This window comes from Schizosaccharomyces osmophilus, chromosome 1 (assembly GCF_027921745.1).
Source record: "Schizosaccharomyces osmophilus chromosome 1, complete sequence".
Taxonomy (NCBI): domain Eukaryota; kingdom Fungi; phylum Ascomycota; class Schizosaccharomycetes; order Schizosaccharomycetales; family Schizosaccharomycetaceae; genus Schizosaccharomyces; species Schizosaccharomyces osmophilus.
In genome coordinates, this window is record NC_079238.1 from 2,251,601 (window position 1) to 2,269,618 (window position 18,018).

The 18,018-nt window shown below is 38.3% G+C and overlaps 9 protein-coding genes and 1 non-coding gene across 10 annotated transcripts; 1 reads left to right on the forward strand and 9 right to left on the reverse strand.

Moving 5' to 3' along the window:
- Window positions 1-47: 47 nt before the first annotated feature.
- Window positions 48-1,574, reverse strand: gpc1 (glycerophosphocholine acyltransferase (GPCAT) Gpc1; the record flags this gene model as incomplete). The annotated part of the gene is made up of 7 exons (XM_056179822.1): window positions 48-178; window positions 221-420; window positions 465-725; window positions 765-889; window positions 953-1,022; window positions 1,065-1,336; window positions 1,389-1,574. The coding sequence occupies 7 exons, from the start codon at window positions 1,572-1,574 to the stop codon at window positions 48-50; spliced, it is 1,245 nt and encodes a 414-aa protein (XP_056036498.1).
- Window positions 1,575-2,150: 576 nt separating this feature from the next.
- sec2302 (COPII cargo receptor subunit Sec23b) lies at window positions 2,151-4,696 on the reverse strand (the record flags this gene model as incomplete). Its single annotated transcript, XM_056179823.1, has 4 exons — window positions 2,151-4,213; window positions 4,368-4,399; window positions 4,447-4,618; window positions 4,666-4,696. 4 exons carry the CDS (start codon window positions 4,694-4,696, stop codon window positions 2,151-2,153), a joined length of 2,298 nt encoding a protein of 765 aa, XP_056036687.1.
- Window positions 4,697-5,341: 645 nt separating this feature from the next.
- hom6 (homoserine dehydrogenase Hom6) lies at window positions 5,342-6,639 on the reverse strand (the record flags this gene model as incomplete). Its single annotated transcript, XM_056179824.1, has 2 exons — window positions 5,342-6,432; window positions 6,600-6,639. The coding sequence occupies 2 exons, from the start codon at window positions 6,637-6,639 to the stop codon at window positions 5,342-5,344; spliced, it is 1,131 nt and encodes a 376-aa protein (XP_056036686.1).
- Window positions 6,640-7,967: 1,328 nt separating this feature from the next.
- dis2 (serine/threonine protein phosphatase PP1 catalytic subunit Dis2) lies at window positions 7,968-9,375 on the forward strand (the record flags this gene model as incomplete). Its single annotated transcript, XM_056179825.1, has 3 exons — window positions 7,968-8,019; window positions 8,391-9,217; window positions 9,268-9,375. The coding sequence occupies 3 exons, from the start codon at window positions 7,968-7,970 to the stop codon at window positions 9,373-9,375; spliced, it is 987 nt and encodes a 328-aa protein (XP_056036685.1).
- Window positions 9,376-9,619: 244 nt separating this feature from the next.
- SOMG_01033 (uncharacterized protein) lies at window positions 9,620-10,000 on the reverse strand (the record flags this gene model as incomplete). Its single annotated transcript, XM_056179826.1, has 3 exons — window positions 9,620-9,651; window positions 9,723-9,814; window positions 9,927-10,000. The coding sequence occupies 3 exons, from the start codon at window positions 9,998-10,000 to the stop codon at window positions 9,620-9,622; spliced, it is 198 nt and encodes a 65-aa protein (XP_056036684.1).
- Window positions 10,001-10,159: 159 nt separating this feature from the next.
- snR93 lies at window positions 10,160-10,300 on the reverse strand. The gene has a single exon (XR_008803669.1). It is a non-coding gene; the product is annotated as a box H/ACA small nucleolar RNA snR93 (small nucleolar RNA).
- Window positions 10,301-10,518: 218 nt separating this feature from the next.
- On the reverse strand, window positions 10,519-10,772 carry rpl29 (60S ribosomal protein L29; the record flags this gene model as incomplete). Its single annotated transcript, XM_056179827.1, has 2 exons — window positions 10,519-10,692; window positions 10,746-10,772. The coding sequence occupies 2 exons, from the start codon at window positions 10,770-10,772 to the stop codon at window positions 10,519-10,521; spliced, it is 201 nt and encodes a 66-aa protein (XP_056036691.1).
- Window positions 10,773-11,138: 366 nt separating this feature from the next.
- pob3 (histone H2A-H2B chaperone, FACT complex subunit Pob3) lies at window positions 11,139-12,734 on the reverse strand (the record flags this gene model as incomplete). The annotated part of the gene is made up of 2 exons (XM_056179828.1): window positions 11,139-12,446; window positions 12,498-12,734. 2 exons carry the CDS (start codon window positions 12,732-12,734, stop codon window positions 11,139-11,141), a joined length of 1,545 nt encoding a protein of 514 aa, XP_056036690.1.
- An 828-nt stretch (window positions 12,735-13,562) lies between these two features.
- On the reverse strand, window positions 13,563-16,253 carry iqw1 (WD repeat protein, Iqw1; the record flags this gene model as incomplete). The annotated part of the gene is made up of 6 exons (XM_056179829.1): window positions 13,563-13,653; window positions 13,703-13,949; window positions 13,993-14,068; window positions 14,126-16,010; window positions 16,055-16,148; window positions 16,193-16,253. 6 exons carry the CDS (start codon window positions 16,251-16,253, stop codon window positions 13,563-13,565), a joined length of 2,454 nt encoding a protein of 817 aa, XP_056036689.1.
- A 187-nt stretch (window positions 16,254-16,440) lies between these two features.
- Window positions 16,441-17,520, reverse strand: ptn1 (phosphatidylinositol-3,4,5-trisphosphate3-phosphatase Ptn1; the record flags this gene model as incomplete). Its single annotated transcript, XM_056179830.1, has 1 exon — window positions 16,441-17,520. The coding sequence occupies one exon, from the start codon at window positions 17,518-17,520 to the stop codon at window positions 16,441-16,443; it is 1,080 nt and encodes a 359-aa protein (XP_056036688.1).
- Between the last annotated feature and the right edge of the window lie 498 nt (window positions 17,521-18,018).

Genomic DNA, 18,018 nt, shown 5'->3' on the forward strand with positions numbered 1-18,018 from the left:
ATTTATTGCGATTTTTCCACACAAGGTATTCAAAGCATTAATGGACTTTATTTTACTTTGGAACTGTTTGAATTTTCTGGATCTAACTCGCTGGATGGAGAGGAGCGTGAAGGATCATTAGCGATTTCACGTCTCAATGCTTCCAATTCTCTTTGAAATCGCATACCAAAAACGTCGACTAATTAAATGTTAGAATTTGTTGGTCAATTGTTCCACTTACTATAATAAGATGCGCCATTCCATACTGACCAACCAAAAATGACAACCAAAAAAGCAGTAGAATAGACTTTGTTATTGTACCAAATAGAGCATGGACACATGGTAGTAATAGAATATAAATATTGAAGAACCATAAAAGCGAAGGGTCGAAGATTTTCAGGCAACGCGTTTAATGCTTTTCCTAAAGTCGTCTTAGAGTAGCTGGCAAAAATGTTAGTCATGAGTATATGTATTTTTAGACATACGCTTTTGACATCCACGTAAAGGAAGTAGGTTTTCCTGCCTGAATTTCTTTACGCTTTCCGACTTGAATGAAAAAGTAGTACCATATCTGCCATAAAGCGTATGATATAGACGCGATTTTTAATGAAGATCCCAAATAAATATTAGGAACATTTGGTATAGCTGGAAACCGTTCCTCGAGAAGGGATGGATTGACTAAATGGACTAGTGTATGTAAAACTAGAGGAGGGAAAAAATGAATAAATAGACTCGTAATTTTATCACTAATATTGTTAGAGAATAGAAACTTCAAGTGAACATACAGAGAATGGAATAAAAGACTGTTTCGCCAAGCTACAACTGACCAAGCAAGAGTGCCGTAACTCACGGAGTAACTCAAAACAAAGAACCTGCGACTGAAGGGAAATATCCATATGTAAGCTAGTAGCTATTGACAAGTCAGATTATGTATTCGTATTTTAAAAAATAATAAAATAAAAAGATTTCATACCATAACATTCCCCCAATAACAAAAATCAGCAATGAAGTAAACATAGCCTTTACGATGGTATGTATAGTACCTGATTTTAAAGTTAGCAAATAATAAACGAAAATTTGAGTACCTTAGTGGAAGGAAAATGAGGAGCTGAATTGTGTACCATATATGAATATACTCTGGAGCCATTCCCAAAAGTAAGGCCGTCAGAATGGAGGTACTAACTCCTAAAACAAATGATACTTTGTCGCGAAAACGGACCATCTGACCGGAATTCCATTTTGCTTGTAACTCATCAATGGAATGTCCAAACTTTTCCTTCAATTTCTCAGACTCTTGGTTGAGTTGCCGATGCAAAGGCTGCAGTTTGTTCCTTTGACGACTTACGCCATGGCGAAGCTTTGAATTGGTTATTAGTACGGCATATTTAAATAAAAGAAGAGAAACATACCTGTCCCTTTTTCTGCTTATAATGGTTTTGTAACCAGGAGTACACCCGAAAAAGGTTTGGAACGTCTACAAGATCCGAAATGCCTAATGAGTTGTTGAGTCCATGAAGGGCGTATCTATCATTTTCATCAAAAATAGAATATTCAGACTCAGTATCTGAATCATACTCAAACTCGTCACTGTTCATCGTATTTAGCTACGTTAGCGACGCAACGTACAGTAAGCGCTTGGAATAAGAACTATCAAATGAATTTAAAGATTGTTTTGAATAATTTAACCGGTGGTATGAAGGGATGCACTTGTTCGTTTTTATTTCGTGTGAGGAATAGGTTCGGTGACTACATAATTCACTGTAAAGAGTAAGTATTCACTTAGTGATTTAACGCATTGGTTTGACAAGGATGAAGTTGAAACGTCTCAGATTCTTAAAAAAAAAAGAAAAGAAAAAAAGGTATAAATAGGTATCAAGCATACATACATCGATTGTCTTGCCCAGATTGAAAACACCTTGCCATACGTAAGCATTAGATCCTGAAAACGAGTTCTAAAAAGCTCTCTATATTTAATATCCTACTTTACTTTTTCTGCAATGGAGATTTGTTTTAAATCGCACTGCTTCTTACTAAAACTTGAGGCCTCTAAACAAGTCTACATTACACTCTATTTGTTTGTGACGCTGTCTCAACGATTGCTGGGAAACGATCCTCAGCAACCTAAGTAGATATATACCAAATAAATGATTCATACTAATTTAAACAATAATTCATGATGCTACTACCATTTTTCGTAAATGTTCCATAAACTTTTGCAAGTTAACATCATCGGTTAGGACAGGTTCAGAATTGTCCGACATGCTATGATAAGGCGATGATTCAGCAATAGACACTGAAGGATTAATCCTAGACAACAAAAATCTAGCTTGACTACCTCCTTGGTCACAAACAATAAATCTCGGAATAGGAAAACGATCTGCCAAGAGTTCCGTTACTTCAACTTTTGGTGCCAAAAGAAGTTCCTTGATGTTAGTGTACTCTGGTAAATCTTGATAGCCAGCATTCCTCCATTGAGCAATTATTGATCCATGGAAAATTAAAATATGGAAGAATGTGTCTAGTAACAAAATCGCATCCGACTTGATTGAAATTGAGTCAAGCAAAACAGGAATTCCTTCAGGACAATCCAAGCTGTAAGATTGAAGAGTAGGTTGTATCATAATCAATGAGTCCATCACGTCGGAAAAATTCAATGTATGGCGATAAAAAGATGTTTCGTCGGGAGAGTTGTTAAAAACTTGAAGAAATTGACTACGACGAAGATGGAACATAAATTGAGGAAATAAGGTGAAATTTGGCAAAAGACGGAAACTCATTGGGTCCCCCTTTCTGTAATCAGCAAAATTTTGACAAAGTCTAATTAAAGTGCGATCAATCCATCTAGCTACGCCATATTCATCATCGTTATGGCATTTGAAGAGTGCCATACGAGCTATCAATGCGGCAGCCGCTTCTTGATCAAATGAATCTGATATGCTTTTGGCGTGACCAGTTATAAAAGAGCGTGAAATTGTTGTGACACGAAGTCGATAAGTGCCGGAAGTATGTTGATATAACGTTAGAAATTGAATATATGATTGTGCAGGATGTTGAGAAGCAGGATTATTCATTTCTTTGCTCAAATCAAAGTATATGGCAAATGTTGACTTTGGAGAGATTGTAGAAATTCTCCATGAATCCGTTCCGCCTATCCCAATCACATTATCACTGGTATTATTACTCTTTTTTCCTTCGCCCAATCCATTACCAATCATGCCACAGACGTTTAATCCCTTCGAGGTTATGACATCCAAAGTAGAAGTAAATCCCATTCTGAGATATCCAAACTCATCTGCATTGAATAATCTCTGGTAACTTTGTTTGAAGATGGACGTCGAGAAAGAATCCGAAAGTACAATGTGCCCACCGGTATAGTTGACGAGGCTTTCCATTTCCATGATTCCTACCTGATCCAAGCAGCCTGCGAAAATATCGACAGTATGGCCTAGTTCGGATAGTCGTTGAGCCTCCTCCTTGTAGAATCGTCTTGCTTTTTTAAAATGCTTTGCTTTATCATTTTCCAATTCAGAATGGGAGCGCATGGGTTCCTTCAATTCGACTGAAACAACCTGTCCAGGACCCACGGTGCAAGGGCCACCAGCAAACAACTCAATTCGAGCACCACTTTTAGGAAATGCTATTTCTAAAAGAGTTGCTGATATTTTTAGAGCCGAACCAGTACACCTCAGAGCACGCTTACCGAGTGGAACAGGTGATGGATCGGGAGAAAGCTGCTCAAGAATATTCAAAAGATGCAATTCACATTGCTGAACAGGTAAGAGAAATCGGGATGCAGCACCTAAGTTTAGTGTGACGCCGGTACCTTGGATAGTGGTTTTGGAGACCATAGGGCGGAATTGTCCTCCAGATAAGCCGAGTAAATACTGAAGCTGCATACTAGTGTAGTTTGTATCAGGTTGGAAACAAAAAGACTTGGGGATGGCATGGAAGCCGATTTCATGAACCTGAATTACAGAGCCAAAAGTAACTAAGCCTATAATTGCATCTGGAGGAAGGAGACTGAGACTGACAATGATGGCATCCTTCATGGCCTGAAGTTCAGATTCAGAAACGGCAGTATCGACAAGGAATAGAAACACGGGAGGAGCCTTGACTGGACGGTTTAAAGTATATTCCATGGTCGTATTTTGACTGAGAAGTTCCAAAGGTAAATTATTGGTGGAAATGTCATGATATTGAGGAGGAAGAGAGTTTCTTTGAAAACAAAACGGACCTAGAAACAAAGTTAGCTTCATCTATTCAAGAGCATAATTCGTTTGAAGCCACTGAGCCCAAAGAACTACTCAGTCTTTCGACTGCTGCACTACTGACAGACACTCCTGAGTAACATATAAAGGACTTTACGAACGAATCTTCAATTTACTTACAAATCCAAAACCTCGCGCGTAAGTCTACATTACTAAACATCGTCAGCTAAGCTTCCTAGCAAATGTCCTTGGTCCATACCAGTAAGGATTCATGACTGCTCGGCATGGAGCCCGACAGGTGATGGGTTCATAAGGAGCGGTAACAAGGTCGGGTTTTTGATGCAAAGGAGTGTACATAGCGCCAATGGGGATTACCGCTCTTGCGGTTTCTGCTGTTGTAGCAGGAAACATATTCCAAGACAGACGAATTCCTGGAAAAAGCACATTAGAGAATTAAATTGACAGAAGATTCACTTACCATCTTGATCTTCTATTGATTCAAAATCCATTTTCCCCCTTCGAAACAGGGCTCTTAGCCTTTCTTTTGTTGTATGGATGAAAGCATTTCCCTCTTATTCAGTTGGATCACATTGTATGGGACATAACGATATTGTTTACACAACGCTAAGTAATTTAGTGAAACTATAATGAGCTGCTAAGTAAGGATACAGAATGTTACCACAGTGTTGCTAAATGCACTCTCAAGGAATGTAAGTAGTTTTTGTAAATATTAGAATTGCTGGATGTTATTATATACTTTTGTTTTTATTAAAATAGATATTGGATTTTGCTAATAGGAAGTAATACGGTGCGTACAGTAGGCATCTGGTTGTGCAGAAAAAAGGGAATGGAATGTACAGCATTTAGGTGACAAAGCTGTTTATATCGCTGTGTAGATTCTTCTGTTGGATGGTTGGCTTCTTCTTGTGAATTGAAAAAAAATTGAAAGGATATTGCTATTATGCTTTTACGGCGTGCAGACTTTACGCATAAAAAAAAAAGCCTAGAAAAACAGAAAATATTCTCATTGGTGTGTGTACAAGAGGAAATTCAAGTGGGAACGCCTTGCAACGAAAGAGCTATAAAACAAACCAATATTTTATTTCTTCAAAATCTAAATAAAATCCAAAATGTCATCATCCAAAAGTAAATGTTCAAGCGCTAGGAGCATCATGAGCACGAACTTGAGACATAATCTTGATCATATCACCAAGAACACCAGCAGCAGTGACGGCGGGACCAGCACCAGCACCAATAATGACAAGAGGGCGTGCTTGATAACGTTTGGTAGTGAAAGCAATAATGTTATCAGAGGATTGGAGGTTAGCAAAAGGGTGGGAGGCATCGTACTTTTCAAGCTTAACCAAGGTTGACTTGTTGACAACATCGGCTTCACCAACGAAACGAACAACCTTTCCTTCCTTCTCAGCTTCGTCGCGGATCTTGGCAAACTCAGCATCGTAATTGGGCAAGCCAGCCATAAACTCATCGGCATTCACGGCAGATTCCAAAGGCTTAGGAATCAAAGATTTGACAGGGAAGGAACTGGGAGAGTCTACTTGAACACCGGCAAGACGAGACAAAATAGTGACTTTACGAGCAACGTCCATACCGTTCAAATCGTCACGAGGATCGGGTTCAGTGTAGCCATTTTCTTTGGCGACTTTGACTATATCAGAGAAAGAGGCAGTGCTCTTCTTGCCGTTGGGAGACCAAACATTGAAAATGTAAGATAAAGTACCAGAGAAAATACCTTCGACCTTGAGAATTTCATCACCAGTAGCAATGAGTTCCTTGAGTGTGGAGATGATAGGCAAACCAGCACCAACGGAAGCCTCGTGCATCAAATGAGCATTGCTTGTCTTGGAAGCCTCGACCAAAGAGTTATAGACATCGGCATCTGCAGAGAAACCCTTCTTGTTGGGGGTAGCGATGCTAATGTTCTTGGCCAAAAACTTGGGGTAAGAGCTAGCGACGAGCTCGGAAGAAGTGTTGTCAATCATGATGGCAGGAAGAGGAGAACTCGAGAGGAAATCGAGCAAAATGTCAACGGAGAGAGCACCTTGGTTTTGGGCATGCAAACTTCTCCATTGGGTCAAATCAATGGGTTTGTAGTCCTTGGAGACACAGTAACCCCTTGTGCTGGTGATGGCGACTACGTTGAAGGAAGGAGTACCATTTTTGGAGGCCTTGACATTAAACTCCTTGATTTGGTTCAATAATTCACCACCAATGGTACCAGTACCTTAGACAATGGTTAGTAAGGAGGGTAAAAGAAATAAGAGAGAAAATATAATGGTAGACAATGGGATGCAAAGATACATTGGTGATATAGATTCCCTAGTTCCTTTATCCTTTTATTTTTGTTTCAAAAAACAAAAAGACAACCCAAAAAATATAAGGCTTACTTACCAATAATAGCAACGTTTACGTTTGTTCTTTCAGCAGTCATTTTACGAAACCGGTTGTTGGCAGAGGAGTCAGGTACAGTAGAGAAGATGGATGTATGGGGTTGACGGTTTGGAATTGATGTGAACGATAAAGACTTATGACTATGGAAAGATCGCGGTTTACACAACCGAATCGGTATATTCTTGGGAAAGCATGAAAAAAAAAGGCGAGATGATGCTTTGCCCAACGACATTGGTAAAACGATGTTTGTTCTTTGGAAAATGGTAGTCGTTGCCTTTGAATGTAGTTGGATGTCTTGATAAAAAGGTGAAAGATAATGTTAAAAAATTTAAAGGTAAAGAAAAAGGTAGCTGTTGTTTACCGATTTTCTGTATTTCTGCTCTTCTTCCAAAGGTATGATGGTAATCCTTTGTTTCTTTTCGAGCTTTTACAAAAACTAAGATATATAATGATTGTGAATAAAAAAAGGAAATATGAGGATGAACAGAGAGTTGGATTTGTTGAAATGCGAATTCGGTTTCTTGAATTTCGTCTGAAACTTTTCCTTTGGAATCCATAAACTACGACTTGACATTTCGAGATTTTTTTCTCTTTTTATTTGTAATAAAATACATCTTCTAATGAATCTTGGTATTTCCAAGAGGCGACCTTTCAAGTCATTGTTTGTTTACAGATTGAAATATGTCACCATGACTTTTAAAACGATCCCTTGGTAACTATTCACCCAAATCCTATCCCATAAGGACTTTTGAAAGTAATGACAATGAGCGCCATCGTATTTGCCCGGGCTAAACACTGTACTATATAGGCTGATGGACATGTATATGAATATGTTTTCTTCCAACGCGCTTTGAAGCGTTCTGAACCATTCGTTTTCATTTGATAATTATTTATGACACTTTTTATATAATTTTATTTTTTAAACGTCCTTTTCTTCGTTTATAAATACCAACTTTGACAAATATAAAAACTCTTTTTACAAATGTAAACAAAAGATGTGACTTCTGTTACCTGTCTGATAATTTCACATGTTCTTCACCCTATATGGGTGGGTGGTACCCTAAGCCCACTTCAGTCACTCATAAGCCAGTTCGCAACCACCTCTTTAGCGCACTCCGTGTTCTGCAATCTGCCAACAACCGTTCTCTTTGAAAAATCAACAAAAAAAGAATTTCAGTAGATTCTCATCAGATTACCTCTTTAGAGTGAACAAATACTCTGGATTGAAGGTTTATTGAGGAGAAATTTTAAACGACATTTCCAAGTGGTAGAAACGCAAAAAAAGTCCAAACTTTTACTGACACATACTTTTGTTCTCTTCTTTTTTCTTTGAAACCCTTTTTAGACGGGTCTTTCTTTTGCTATAAAATGTCAAACCAAGATGTGGATTTAGACTCCATTATAGATCGCTTGTTGGAGGGTAAGTTAATTCCTAGTTAGCTCTGGTTTGTTTTGCATGAATGAATTTGATAAAGTCGAGTTGATTGCTCGAAAGGTTGTATACAAGCATCCTCACCTGAAAGGCTTTTCCTTTTTCACCTTATCGAAAAGGAAAGGAACTACCTTTTTTTAAAAAAAAGTTGATTATCAGAAATTTAGGAGTATGTTTCAATGTGAAGATAATGAGCCGAGGGTCTTGTTTCTACCAGCGCAGGTTTTCGATCAACTCGAAGGGATCGTCCACCTGTGGGCTTCCGATTCGGCTACTTCTCGACTTCATGCATAAAACCTTGGAGCAATTCACTTATTTTTATTCTTTATCTGCTTCTTTTACTAACTTTCTCGTTTTAGTTCGAGTCAACCGTCCAGGAAAACAAGTTCAGTTGGCTGAGAATGAAATCCGCTTTTTGTGTAACAAAGCCCGTGAAATATTTATAAGCCAACCCATACTACTAGAGTTGGAAGCTCCCCTCAAGATTTGTGGTGATATTCATGGTCAATATTACGACCTTTTACGACTGTTTGAGTATGGTGGCTTCCCACCAGAGGCAAACTACTTGTTTTTGGGTGACTATGTAGACCGCGGTAAGCAAAGTTTGGAGGTCATTTGCTTGTTGCTTGCCTACAAAATTAAGTATCCGGAAAATTTCTTTATCCTCCGTGGTAATCATGAATGTGCTAGTATCAACCGTATCTATGGCTTTTACGACGAATGCAAGCGCCGTTACAACATCAAACTTTGGAAAACATTTACTGATTGTTTTAACTGCCTTCCAATCGCTGCCATTATTGACGAAAAAATATTTACTATGCATGGTGGACTTTCTCCGGATTTGAACTCCATGGACCAAATCCAGCGCATCATGCGCCCCACAGACGTTCCCGACACTGGTCTACTTTGCGACCTTTTGTGGTCCGATCCTGACAATGACCTGACTGGTTGGGGTGACAACGATCGCGGTGTTTCGTTTACATTTGGTCCTGATGTTGTGTCTCGATTTTTGCATAAACACGACATGGATCTTGTTTGTCGAGCACACCAGGTTGTTGAGGACGGCTACCAGTTTTTCTCGAAACGCCAATTGGTCACTTTGTTCAGTGCTCCCAATTATTGTGGTGAATTCGATAATGCTGGTGCTATGATGAGTGTAGATGAAAGTCTTCTTTGCAGTTTCCAGGTACGTTTTTCAATCCTTTCCAAGCGTTCATTGACTAACGAAATTTATAGATATTAAAACCAGCAGAGAAAAAACAACGTTACAGCGGTTACCAAGGAATGGGTCAGAACTGGCACATAAATACACCTCGGAAAGGTAAGGCAGGAAACTCAAAATAAAGCATTTAATGTTTCTCATTGTTTTCCTGAACTTTATTTATTCTTTTGGTCTTTGAATGTGATGAATTAGAAGCTATAATTGTTTTTTGATTCCAGCGATTCGCTGTCTTATAACGTTTCACTATCTGTGCCTCTGCATGAGCATTAGTTTGAATAATTAGAGCAACCTGGTTTTATTTTTGATTTCACATTACCTTCGTCTTATCTGTCTATTCTCCCCTAATCCTTAGATGTAACTAAGAATTTAGACCTCAATCTTTTCTCTTTTCCTATCATCTATTTCTATTATAAAAAATATATATACCTCTCTAGGGAGATGAAATCTTACGATAGGTTACTTTACCTACGGTACTTTTTGGCATACAAGGAATAAGCAAACGAGGCTTCCGATGACTTGGATTCGTCCTGCGTTCCTTCTTTTAGTGCTGGATTCCATATCCTTTTAACGATTCGTTTAATCTACTTTAAATTGTTCACATTGTTTTAGCATGAACAACTTTATAACCTCTCAATGTCCGTGGATGAAACTTTTGACCCAGTAGTATTCTTACCATTTTATCCTTTGTACTTTACTGAAACCCAAGCCTTCAACGTCTTTATCTTTACCTATATACTCTGTAAACATTTATATGCCGCTCGAGATCGTTACAGCGTCGGCTGTATCTCTTACTTTAATTAATTCAATTCATTATCTTCTGCTGCTCTATTATACACTTTAGTGACTATTGTAACGGAACCACGTTCACATATCTCGTATTTTGAACTACAATACTATAGAAAACGTCGTTGTGTCCGCCCATTCTTGACAATACGCGGGTTTTTTTACCGATGCATCGCCAATATGTATAAGACGGACAAATCAATCTAGCACAGCAATACAAGACGACCGTACTAATTACAACGATCACCTCTAGTAAATGTGCATTCGTTAAGACCGAATTTCAACAACGGTAGGTTCAAATTTCAAGTGTACTACAGTTTACAGATATAACGCTTCGACAATTACATGACTGAATTTTGAGCCCAAACAGTTTGTAAGAGTGAACCAAATTCGAATTTACAAAAACATATAACCAGCTACCGGACAATGAAATTTATACGTGAAAATACCAATTTCTTAAAAGTTATCGCCTAAGTAGAGATTTAGGCATTTCCAGCAGAAGCGGCAGTCTGGGCTTCCTTGTTGGCCTGGACGGTACCACGGTTGGCAAACTTTTGGTTACGACGGAACTTGGCGTCACGGTACTTCAAAGAGTCATAACGGTGCTTTTGAGGGCGCTTGATACCGTTACGGTGAGCCTTCTTGTTTTGGTTGTGCTATTGAAGGGTTAGCCATGTTTCTTTGATATAAAATATCCAAAGTGACTTACATTAGTGTGGTTTTTAGACTTGGCCATTTTGGTTCCTGGATAAAACTACGACACTATTCAAAAGTAAAATAATACTTACAAAAAAGCAGTCACAAATTTGTTGCGCTGCTGTTGACACATAATTTAGTGAGTGCTTTAGGGTTTTGTAAACCCTGTAAATAATAGAAGGCATGCGTAATCGCATTTTTATGAATTAAAACAAAAAAAAAATATGTTTGTAAATCATAAGTCGCGAAAAACCGAATGCTGAAACTTCTTGCATGCAGAATAGAACTAAAAAAATGAGATTGACAGAATGAATAGAAATAGCAGTGTGTAAATCTTAATTGGAGAAAAAGTGATGTACAAAATAGGATATGCATTCAACTAACTAAAAGTAAAGATTGTAAGTTATTATTCCTCGCCAGAACCAACTTCATCATCATCATTGCCCGAGGATGAGCCAACTTCTTCATCGTATTCTTCAGCGACATCACTTTCACTTCCAGCACGGAAATCTTCATCTTCAGACATAATTTCACCCATTGCTCCATCACCTTCTTCCTCATCATCGTCTGCAAGTGCAGCATTAAGAAGAGATTGTTGAGCCTCGTCAGCCAAGTCATTGTGAATTTTAACATGTTTAGACTCTAAGTAGCGTACGATGGCATTTTGTTCTTCTCTGTTAATATTGGAAAATTGATAGGAAGTTCCGGAACGCAAAGAAAATGTTAAATCAAAAGTACGGGAAGCTGAAACCGACATGCCTACACGAGACAAAGTGACACGCGCCAAATCAGCAACGGTAATAAGGATAGTAGGCTTGGGAATAAAGAGTAAATACTTATCAAGAATGTATAATTGACCCTCGTTGGCTTTAAAAGAACACTTCACAGCAGCATGGCCATGGTGGCTCATATAATTTGAGGGCGTGATTACCTTTCTATTCGTCAAGCCTTGGAAAATTTGACTTACGACCTCATATGCTGCCTGATCATAGCTTGTTTTCAACTTATCTGCATATTTTTCGCGTAGTAAACCCTCTTCCATGTTGAGATCAACTTCCATGTCTTCATCTCGAATGAACTGGGTTACAAGGAATGGATAGCGGGTTTGACCTTGGCGTAATGGAGGATCTAAGCCAATTACAAAAGCAACATGTTGTTCGTCGGGTTTTGGAAGTAAGAAGAGACGATTAATAGAACTGTATTCCACTTTATAATCATAAGTCTTACCACGAAGACGCATGGAGGTTTCGTACATATCAATATCATAGCGACCACGAGGAGTCAATAAAAGAATCTCAGATAAAGAAACAATGGCATCACCCGCGGCTTGTCCAATGTCTGCACGCTCCTTAATCGATTCGTAAAAGAGATTGGCAGCATTCTGCTCAGTATCTTCGCCTTCGGCAGCATCTTCCTTGGATGTAGTTCCGGGAATGTAGAGACGCATTTCCACCAGTTCGTCCGCTTGAGCAGAAGGTACAGGGGAATCCTTTACATTCGAAAATTCTAATGCTACCTCATTTTTTCCTGAAAGGTTACTATTGTTGACCGAGCTTATGGGAATTTCAAACGCCGGACGAGAGTTCACATTGAAGACGAGCTCTGATCCAAGAAATTCGGAATCTCCCCAATTCCATCCTTTAATAGAAAATTCTTTCTGTTCAATCCCCATGTCATAATTTTGTTTTATAAAATTAGCCAAGCCATCAAAGTCCTACATCCTTGAGTTAATTTTCATCCCACCATGGCAAACTTGACAACTCACCTCTTGAGCAAACCCATCCAAACTGACAGGTGATCGATTCTTTAAAATAATTTTCAATTCATAGCCTCTAGCAAAATGACTCCAGCAAAATCTCCGAATTTCACTTAAAGGTAAAGTGAATGGTTCATTAAGAGCACTTGACTTCCAGCCTAATCCGCTTGGAGCGATTCGAAGTTTTCCTGGCTGTGAACTTAGATTTAAATAAATATTATCGTATTGAACAGTTTTAGCTGCCATTTTGAACGCGTAAATGAGAATGCTCTGGAAAACTCAAGTCAAAGGTTGCTTGTCTCTTTGCTTTTTAGGACACTTTCGTACCACCTCCTAAAGTGGGTTACGGCTAAATACTGGAATATATCGATAATATCGTATACCCGTTTCGTTTAATATGATATATGTGATATTTAGTTGTTGAATCAAAAAGTAGAAAAGGAATTTTGGGAAAGACTTTCTATAGAGCATGTTTGGATGTAGTGTAGTTGTTATATTTAAAGAAATAAGACTTTTGTATCGTGGGTTTAGTTCACAAACCTTTTAGACCGGATTTATTCTGAAACGCCAAGCAATTTACAAAAACAAGAATCAAGTATTCACTAGCTAACCAAAGCTTCAAAGAAAAACAACAAGGAAAGAAAATAGAAAAGAAATAATGAAAGGAGAAAAAGAAACATAAGTGCATTTTTTGAGATTTTCGGCATGCCATTATTTCTTTTATCTGTTTGTTTACAAACAGATAAAATTAATAATGACAGCTATTCTTTCTGTACCACAATGAATGATAAAAGGTGAAAAGGAAAAAAAAACCAAAAGCCAAAGACTTGTACCTTTGTATAAAAAACGACGTATTTGCTCTAAACAATTTGTAGTTGAAAACTGGTGCATAAGGAATCTGTTCATCAATAAGAAAAGACCTTACTTTTCACTTCTTGCATAAACCTACAGCCCTACTTATAGTGAAAACAAGATACAAGACATCAAGTTTTCTTAAACAAAAACTAAGTAATTTAAAAAGGACGATAAAGTATTCCAAACATCAATGCAACAAAATCAAAAAAGAAAAATTCATTACATAATTGTACAAGCATTCGTGTCTAATACCTCATTTCCAAAGCCATCATCCATGTGGGCACGGTAAGCTAGATGAGAGAGCATCCTGCTAAATATTGTTAGCACCTTGCAAACGATCGAATATCAACTAAACAAACCTTGTTATATACGAATCTCGAGACCCTTGCTCGCGATTCATTTCATTTGCCGCGATAATCTTGTAGCTATTTGAAGTTTGGTTTCGTGATCCACCCAACGCTGGATTGTTTTCTGTACTGAATATCTTAATGGTCGAATCAATTCCAGATACTGCGATCGTGGGGAAGATTGGATGCCCTTCTAAAACATTCACCACTTCACTATCTCCTTGTATAATAGCAAGTATTGAGGTTGACTCTTTATCCCCTGTTCACCAGTTAGCAGTTTAAAAAGAAAAATTGAGCCTTACAAATAAAAAACTTTCCATCATCAGAACCGCTCATGACATATTCATCATTTAATCCAAAAAAATTAACATCTTTGACCTAGTCAAAAAAGTTAGCATATTACCCCCTTCCAGAAATGGTAAAAATACGACGTACCGTCTCGACATTGCAATGACCATAATAACTTTTAACATGGGTTTGAATAGGAACATTCGGTTCAACGGATTTTCTCTTTTTCGATCGAAGTGAAAGTAAACTTGGGCCTTCGTCTGACTCCTCCTCACTCTCCTCAGTGTTTTCGCTAACGTATGTATAATCCTCATCTTCCAAATCGTCACCGTTATTATTATTAAATTCATCCTCTATTTCCATTTCCGTGTAACCTGAATCTAAACTTTGATTCTCAGGCTCAGATGCGTCATCATAAGTATCCGTTTCCTCCCCATGCGACATGGAGTGTTCTGATTCAGAGTAGGAAGAATCATCAATACTTGATATATTGTTTGCTTCTTCAGGCTCGTCCCGATCCCATGGCTGTAGTAGACCCCAATTAATATCGGCGGATATTAGATCCAGACAGCCACGAAGGACTTTATGTATCCAAAAAAATTTCCTAACTGAAGATAAATCGTTGGTATCGATCCTTGCAAAGCCTCGTATCATTTCCGATGCGCTCCAAAATAAAACACGCTCGTGTTCGTCAGGATCGCGTAAAACAAAATTCTGACGAGCCTCGTTTGGGGGAGAAGACATTTGTAAAGCCCAATGGTCACTTATTCCCAAGAGATAGCGTATGACCCAGTTCATAAAATCATAAATCCATCCCCAACCAGCTTGTATTATTGTATTTGATTCTAAACATGCTTTGTCGTCCATGAGCACAAGGACTGAAACGCAGGCCCTCCAGTAATGCAAGATTTGATTACGAATATCATGGTTAAAATGCGTTGTATCTATAAAATAATTGTAGTTTTCCATATAATATATAGCATCCTTCACATAACGGATAGAATGGACCATGTGATTTTGATAACCGCTCGCAACGCTTTCATAAAGACCGTTGTCTTGAGAAGTAAAAAGTTTTTGTATATTTTTATACATTTGGTAGAACGTATGCCGTCTTGGCTGAGTCGTCACATACGGACTACGCAAAACCCTTGCCGTTGGAGTGGATGCTTCAGACGGAGCATTAAACCAATGTGTACTTTTGTTTTGTCTAAAGGAGCTTCTCGCGCCTTTTGATGCTGCTGGTAGTTTCCGTGGAGAATCCTCAGTCCTTTCAAATGTAGGCTCGAACGCCTTATCTTCGTTAATATTAAATAAATATACATAATCAGAGTTCCAACTAATCAGCAGTTCATTTGGATTTGCGGTACCAAATTCACAGCAATTAATATGATGGTCAAGTATTCCTTGAGAATTATAGGTTCCGTTAGGGCTAAATTTTCGAACACATCGCGTGTCGCGTGTTAAAGAATCACCAGAATTATTTTTTTTCCATTGGTCTTTTCCTACCATTCTTCTGTCATGCAGAAAAGCATAAGGATGAGTACCTCCAACGACAAAGTAAAATGGATTGGACTTTGACATCGACATGGCATATAGGTTAATACGGTAAGAGCTATAATTGACCAAAATAGAGGGACAGTTGTGATCCTGACTACAATGATGCGGTTCCCGTATATCAAATTGTCGTACTGTCCCGTCTTCGCTACACGTCAAAAAAGTGGATCCATCGTCGCAGGGAATAATCCGTTTCACAGAATCCAAATGACAATTCCAGCATCTCAATTGCGTTTCTATACCCTTGTTGACTTCAGAAGAATTACCAAGCTCGACATCGAACAGCTTTACAAGGTTGTCACCACTAGCAGACATCACCTTACGACTATTCGAGTGTGGGAGAAATTTGACACTAAAGATATTGTGTAAATGTCCTGTAGATATCACATTAAGCGGTTCAAAATTATTGTACACATCCCAAATAACCAATTGGGTATCGTCGCCGCCAGATAATAAGTATTCTCCATTTTCTGACCAGCTAAGTCATGTTAGTAAAACCGCCACAGAAGATATTCAATTTACTTTAATGCATTTATACAACTTGAATGGCAACTCAATTCCCTCTGTAAATCAATGTTTGTCAGCCAAGATGGACTACCATAGATATCTCGTGAAACTTTTAAACGGTCAGTACTTTACCTAGCTGAAATGAAGCCATACCTTTTCGATGCAGCCATTCCCGGTTTTCCAATTGACGCAAAGACAAGGAAATCCCAGACATAAGGCCAATTCTTGGGAACTGTGCTTTTTGGTAAACGACAGATTTTACATTCGCGGGGATGACGATGTAAAGTAATCGCTAAAGGTGCCGTGTCTACTACCATATACATTATACATTATATAATTTCATATGTAAGAATGATCAACTACTGATTTGATATGTACAATAAATAAATTATTCTATGTGATTAAGTGGTGTTTCTGTTTTTTTTTTCTTTTTTTTTTCTCATATAGCTGTAACGAAGAGAAAGTATGTGAAAATAAGGAGCGCTGACGGATTGGTAACCATCCATTTCAGTCCATGAGAAATGATAAGTTATGGACGATTCAGGTTCATTTAGGAAACGGGTTTCAGAAAACGAGGTTCTACCTACAGTGGTTCCCAGTAGCAGTGACTGAAGTTGGGTATGAAACCAAAAATGGACTTGACGAGAAAAAGCACGAAAACCACTAGGGAAGATACTGACCATATATTCACTGATTGGAGAAGACCAGTTACAAACTAGTCTCCACTTTTGGGTTTGGTTGGAATCTGTGCATGGGTCCCATTTGCAAGAAGCCCATACGGGAAATTTCAGGCGTCTGTTGTTCGCATCGAATGTATAGAGGGCTAAAGTAAGATTGGGAAAGTCTTTGGATTCTATTTCAAATTCTTGCAAGACCGATTCTGCTAATGCCAAGTCTTCAACGTTTCCTGCAGGCTGCTGATTTCGAAGCTGCGACCACGCTTCAATGTAACGGACATAACGGATTTGAGAGGGAATAGTAAGACCATATCCTCGTCTCATGCGCTTTTTCGTATAAAGCTCCATGCTTTGTGTGAATGTATACCCTGCATGAGCTACTAGGTAACTACAAAGCACCGTTCCCGTGCGACCTTTTCCTGCTTTACAATGAACTATCAACTTGGAAATTGGGTCTTGGGCCAATAGATTGGCCATCCTGTCAATGATTGTACACAGCAATACAAACGGAGGCGGATTGTGATCCTCAAACCCATAAACTTCCAACTTTGAGATAAATAACTTGTGGTGATAAACACTACGCTCTGCACATAAGTTTATCATCATCCACCTTTCTGAATATTTATCGTGCAAGTATCGCAAAACAGCATTTTCATCATTCCTGTAGATACTGTGAAGACCAGCTGCTGGTGTCGACATTGCAATCAATCTGTCTGTAATTTCAGCCAAATCTAATTGTCCATAGCCTTCATTCCTATCCAAACCTCTTCGATTTCTAGAAACGATCGCTCGAATCGTGTCCATACAAGTAAAAAATCAAGAAGCGAGATTGTCACAAATATTTCGTAAAGATAGAATTCATCCTCCTTTGTATGTTTACACGTAGTAATCTTTCACTTACCAGGTAAGATTACTACTCATTAGTTACCATGTGGTGTAAACAACTTACACAACCATTAGAATTCATATATACTATTATATTATTCGTATGAACTTGGATTACAGCTTTAAATTTGTATCATAGATTAAATTAGTTTGTATATACATACGCTAACAGTTATACAATAAACACAACCTACCATAGTATATAGCTTTCCATGAAGAGAGGTAAACATAGTTTGACAATGTGTTCCTATACGTTTGAACAATTCAAGCCATAACTTAATGTTGATATACAAATGAACTGCAAAGACAAACGTTAACAATGGTCGGGACGAGAGGAAACAAAAGCAGCACAAACAAAGAAAAAAAAAAAAACAATGAATACCCAAAGAATCAGAGAGAATAGGAGAACTCTGAAGA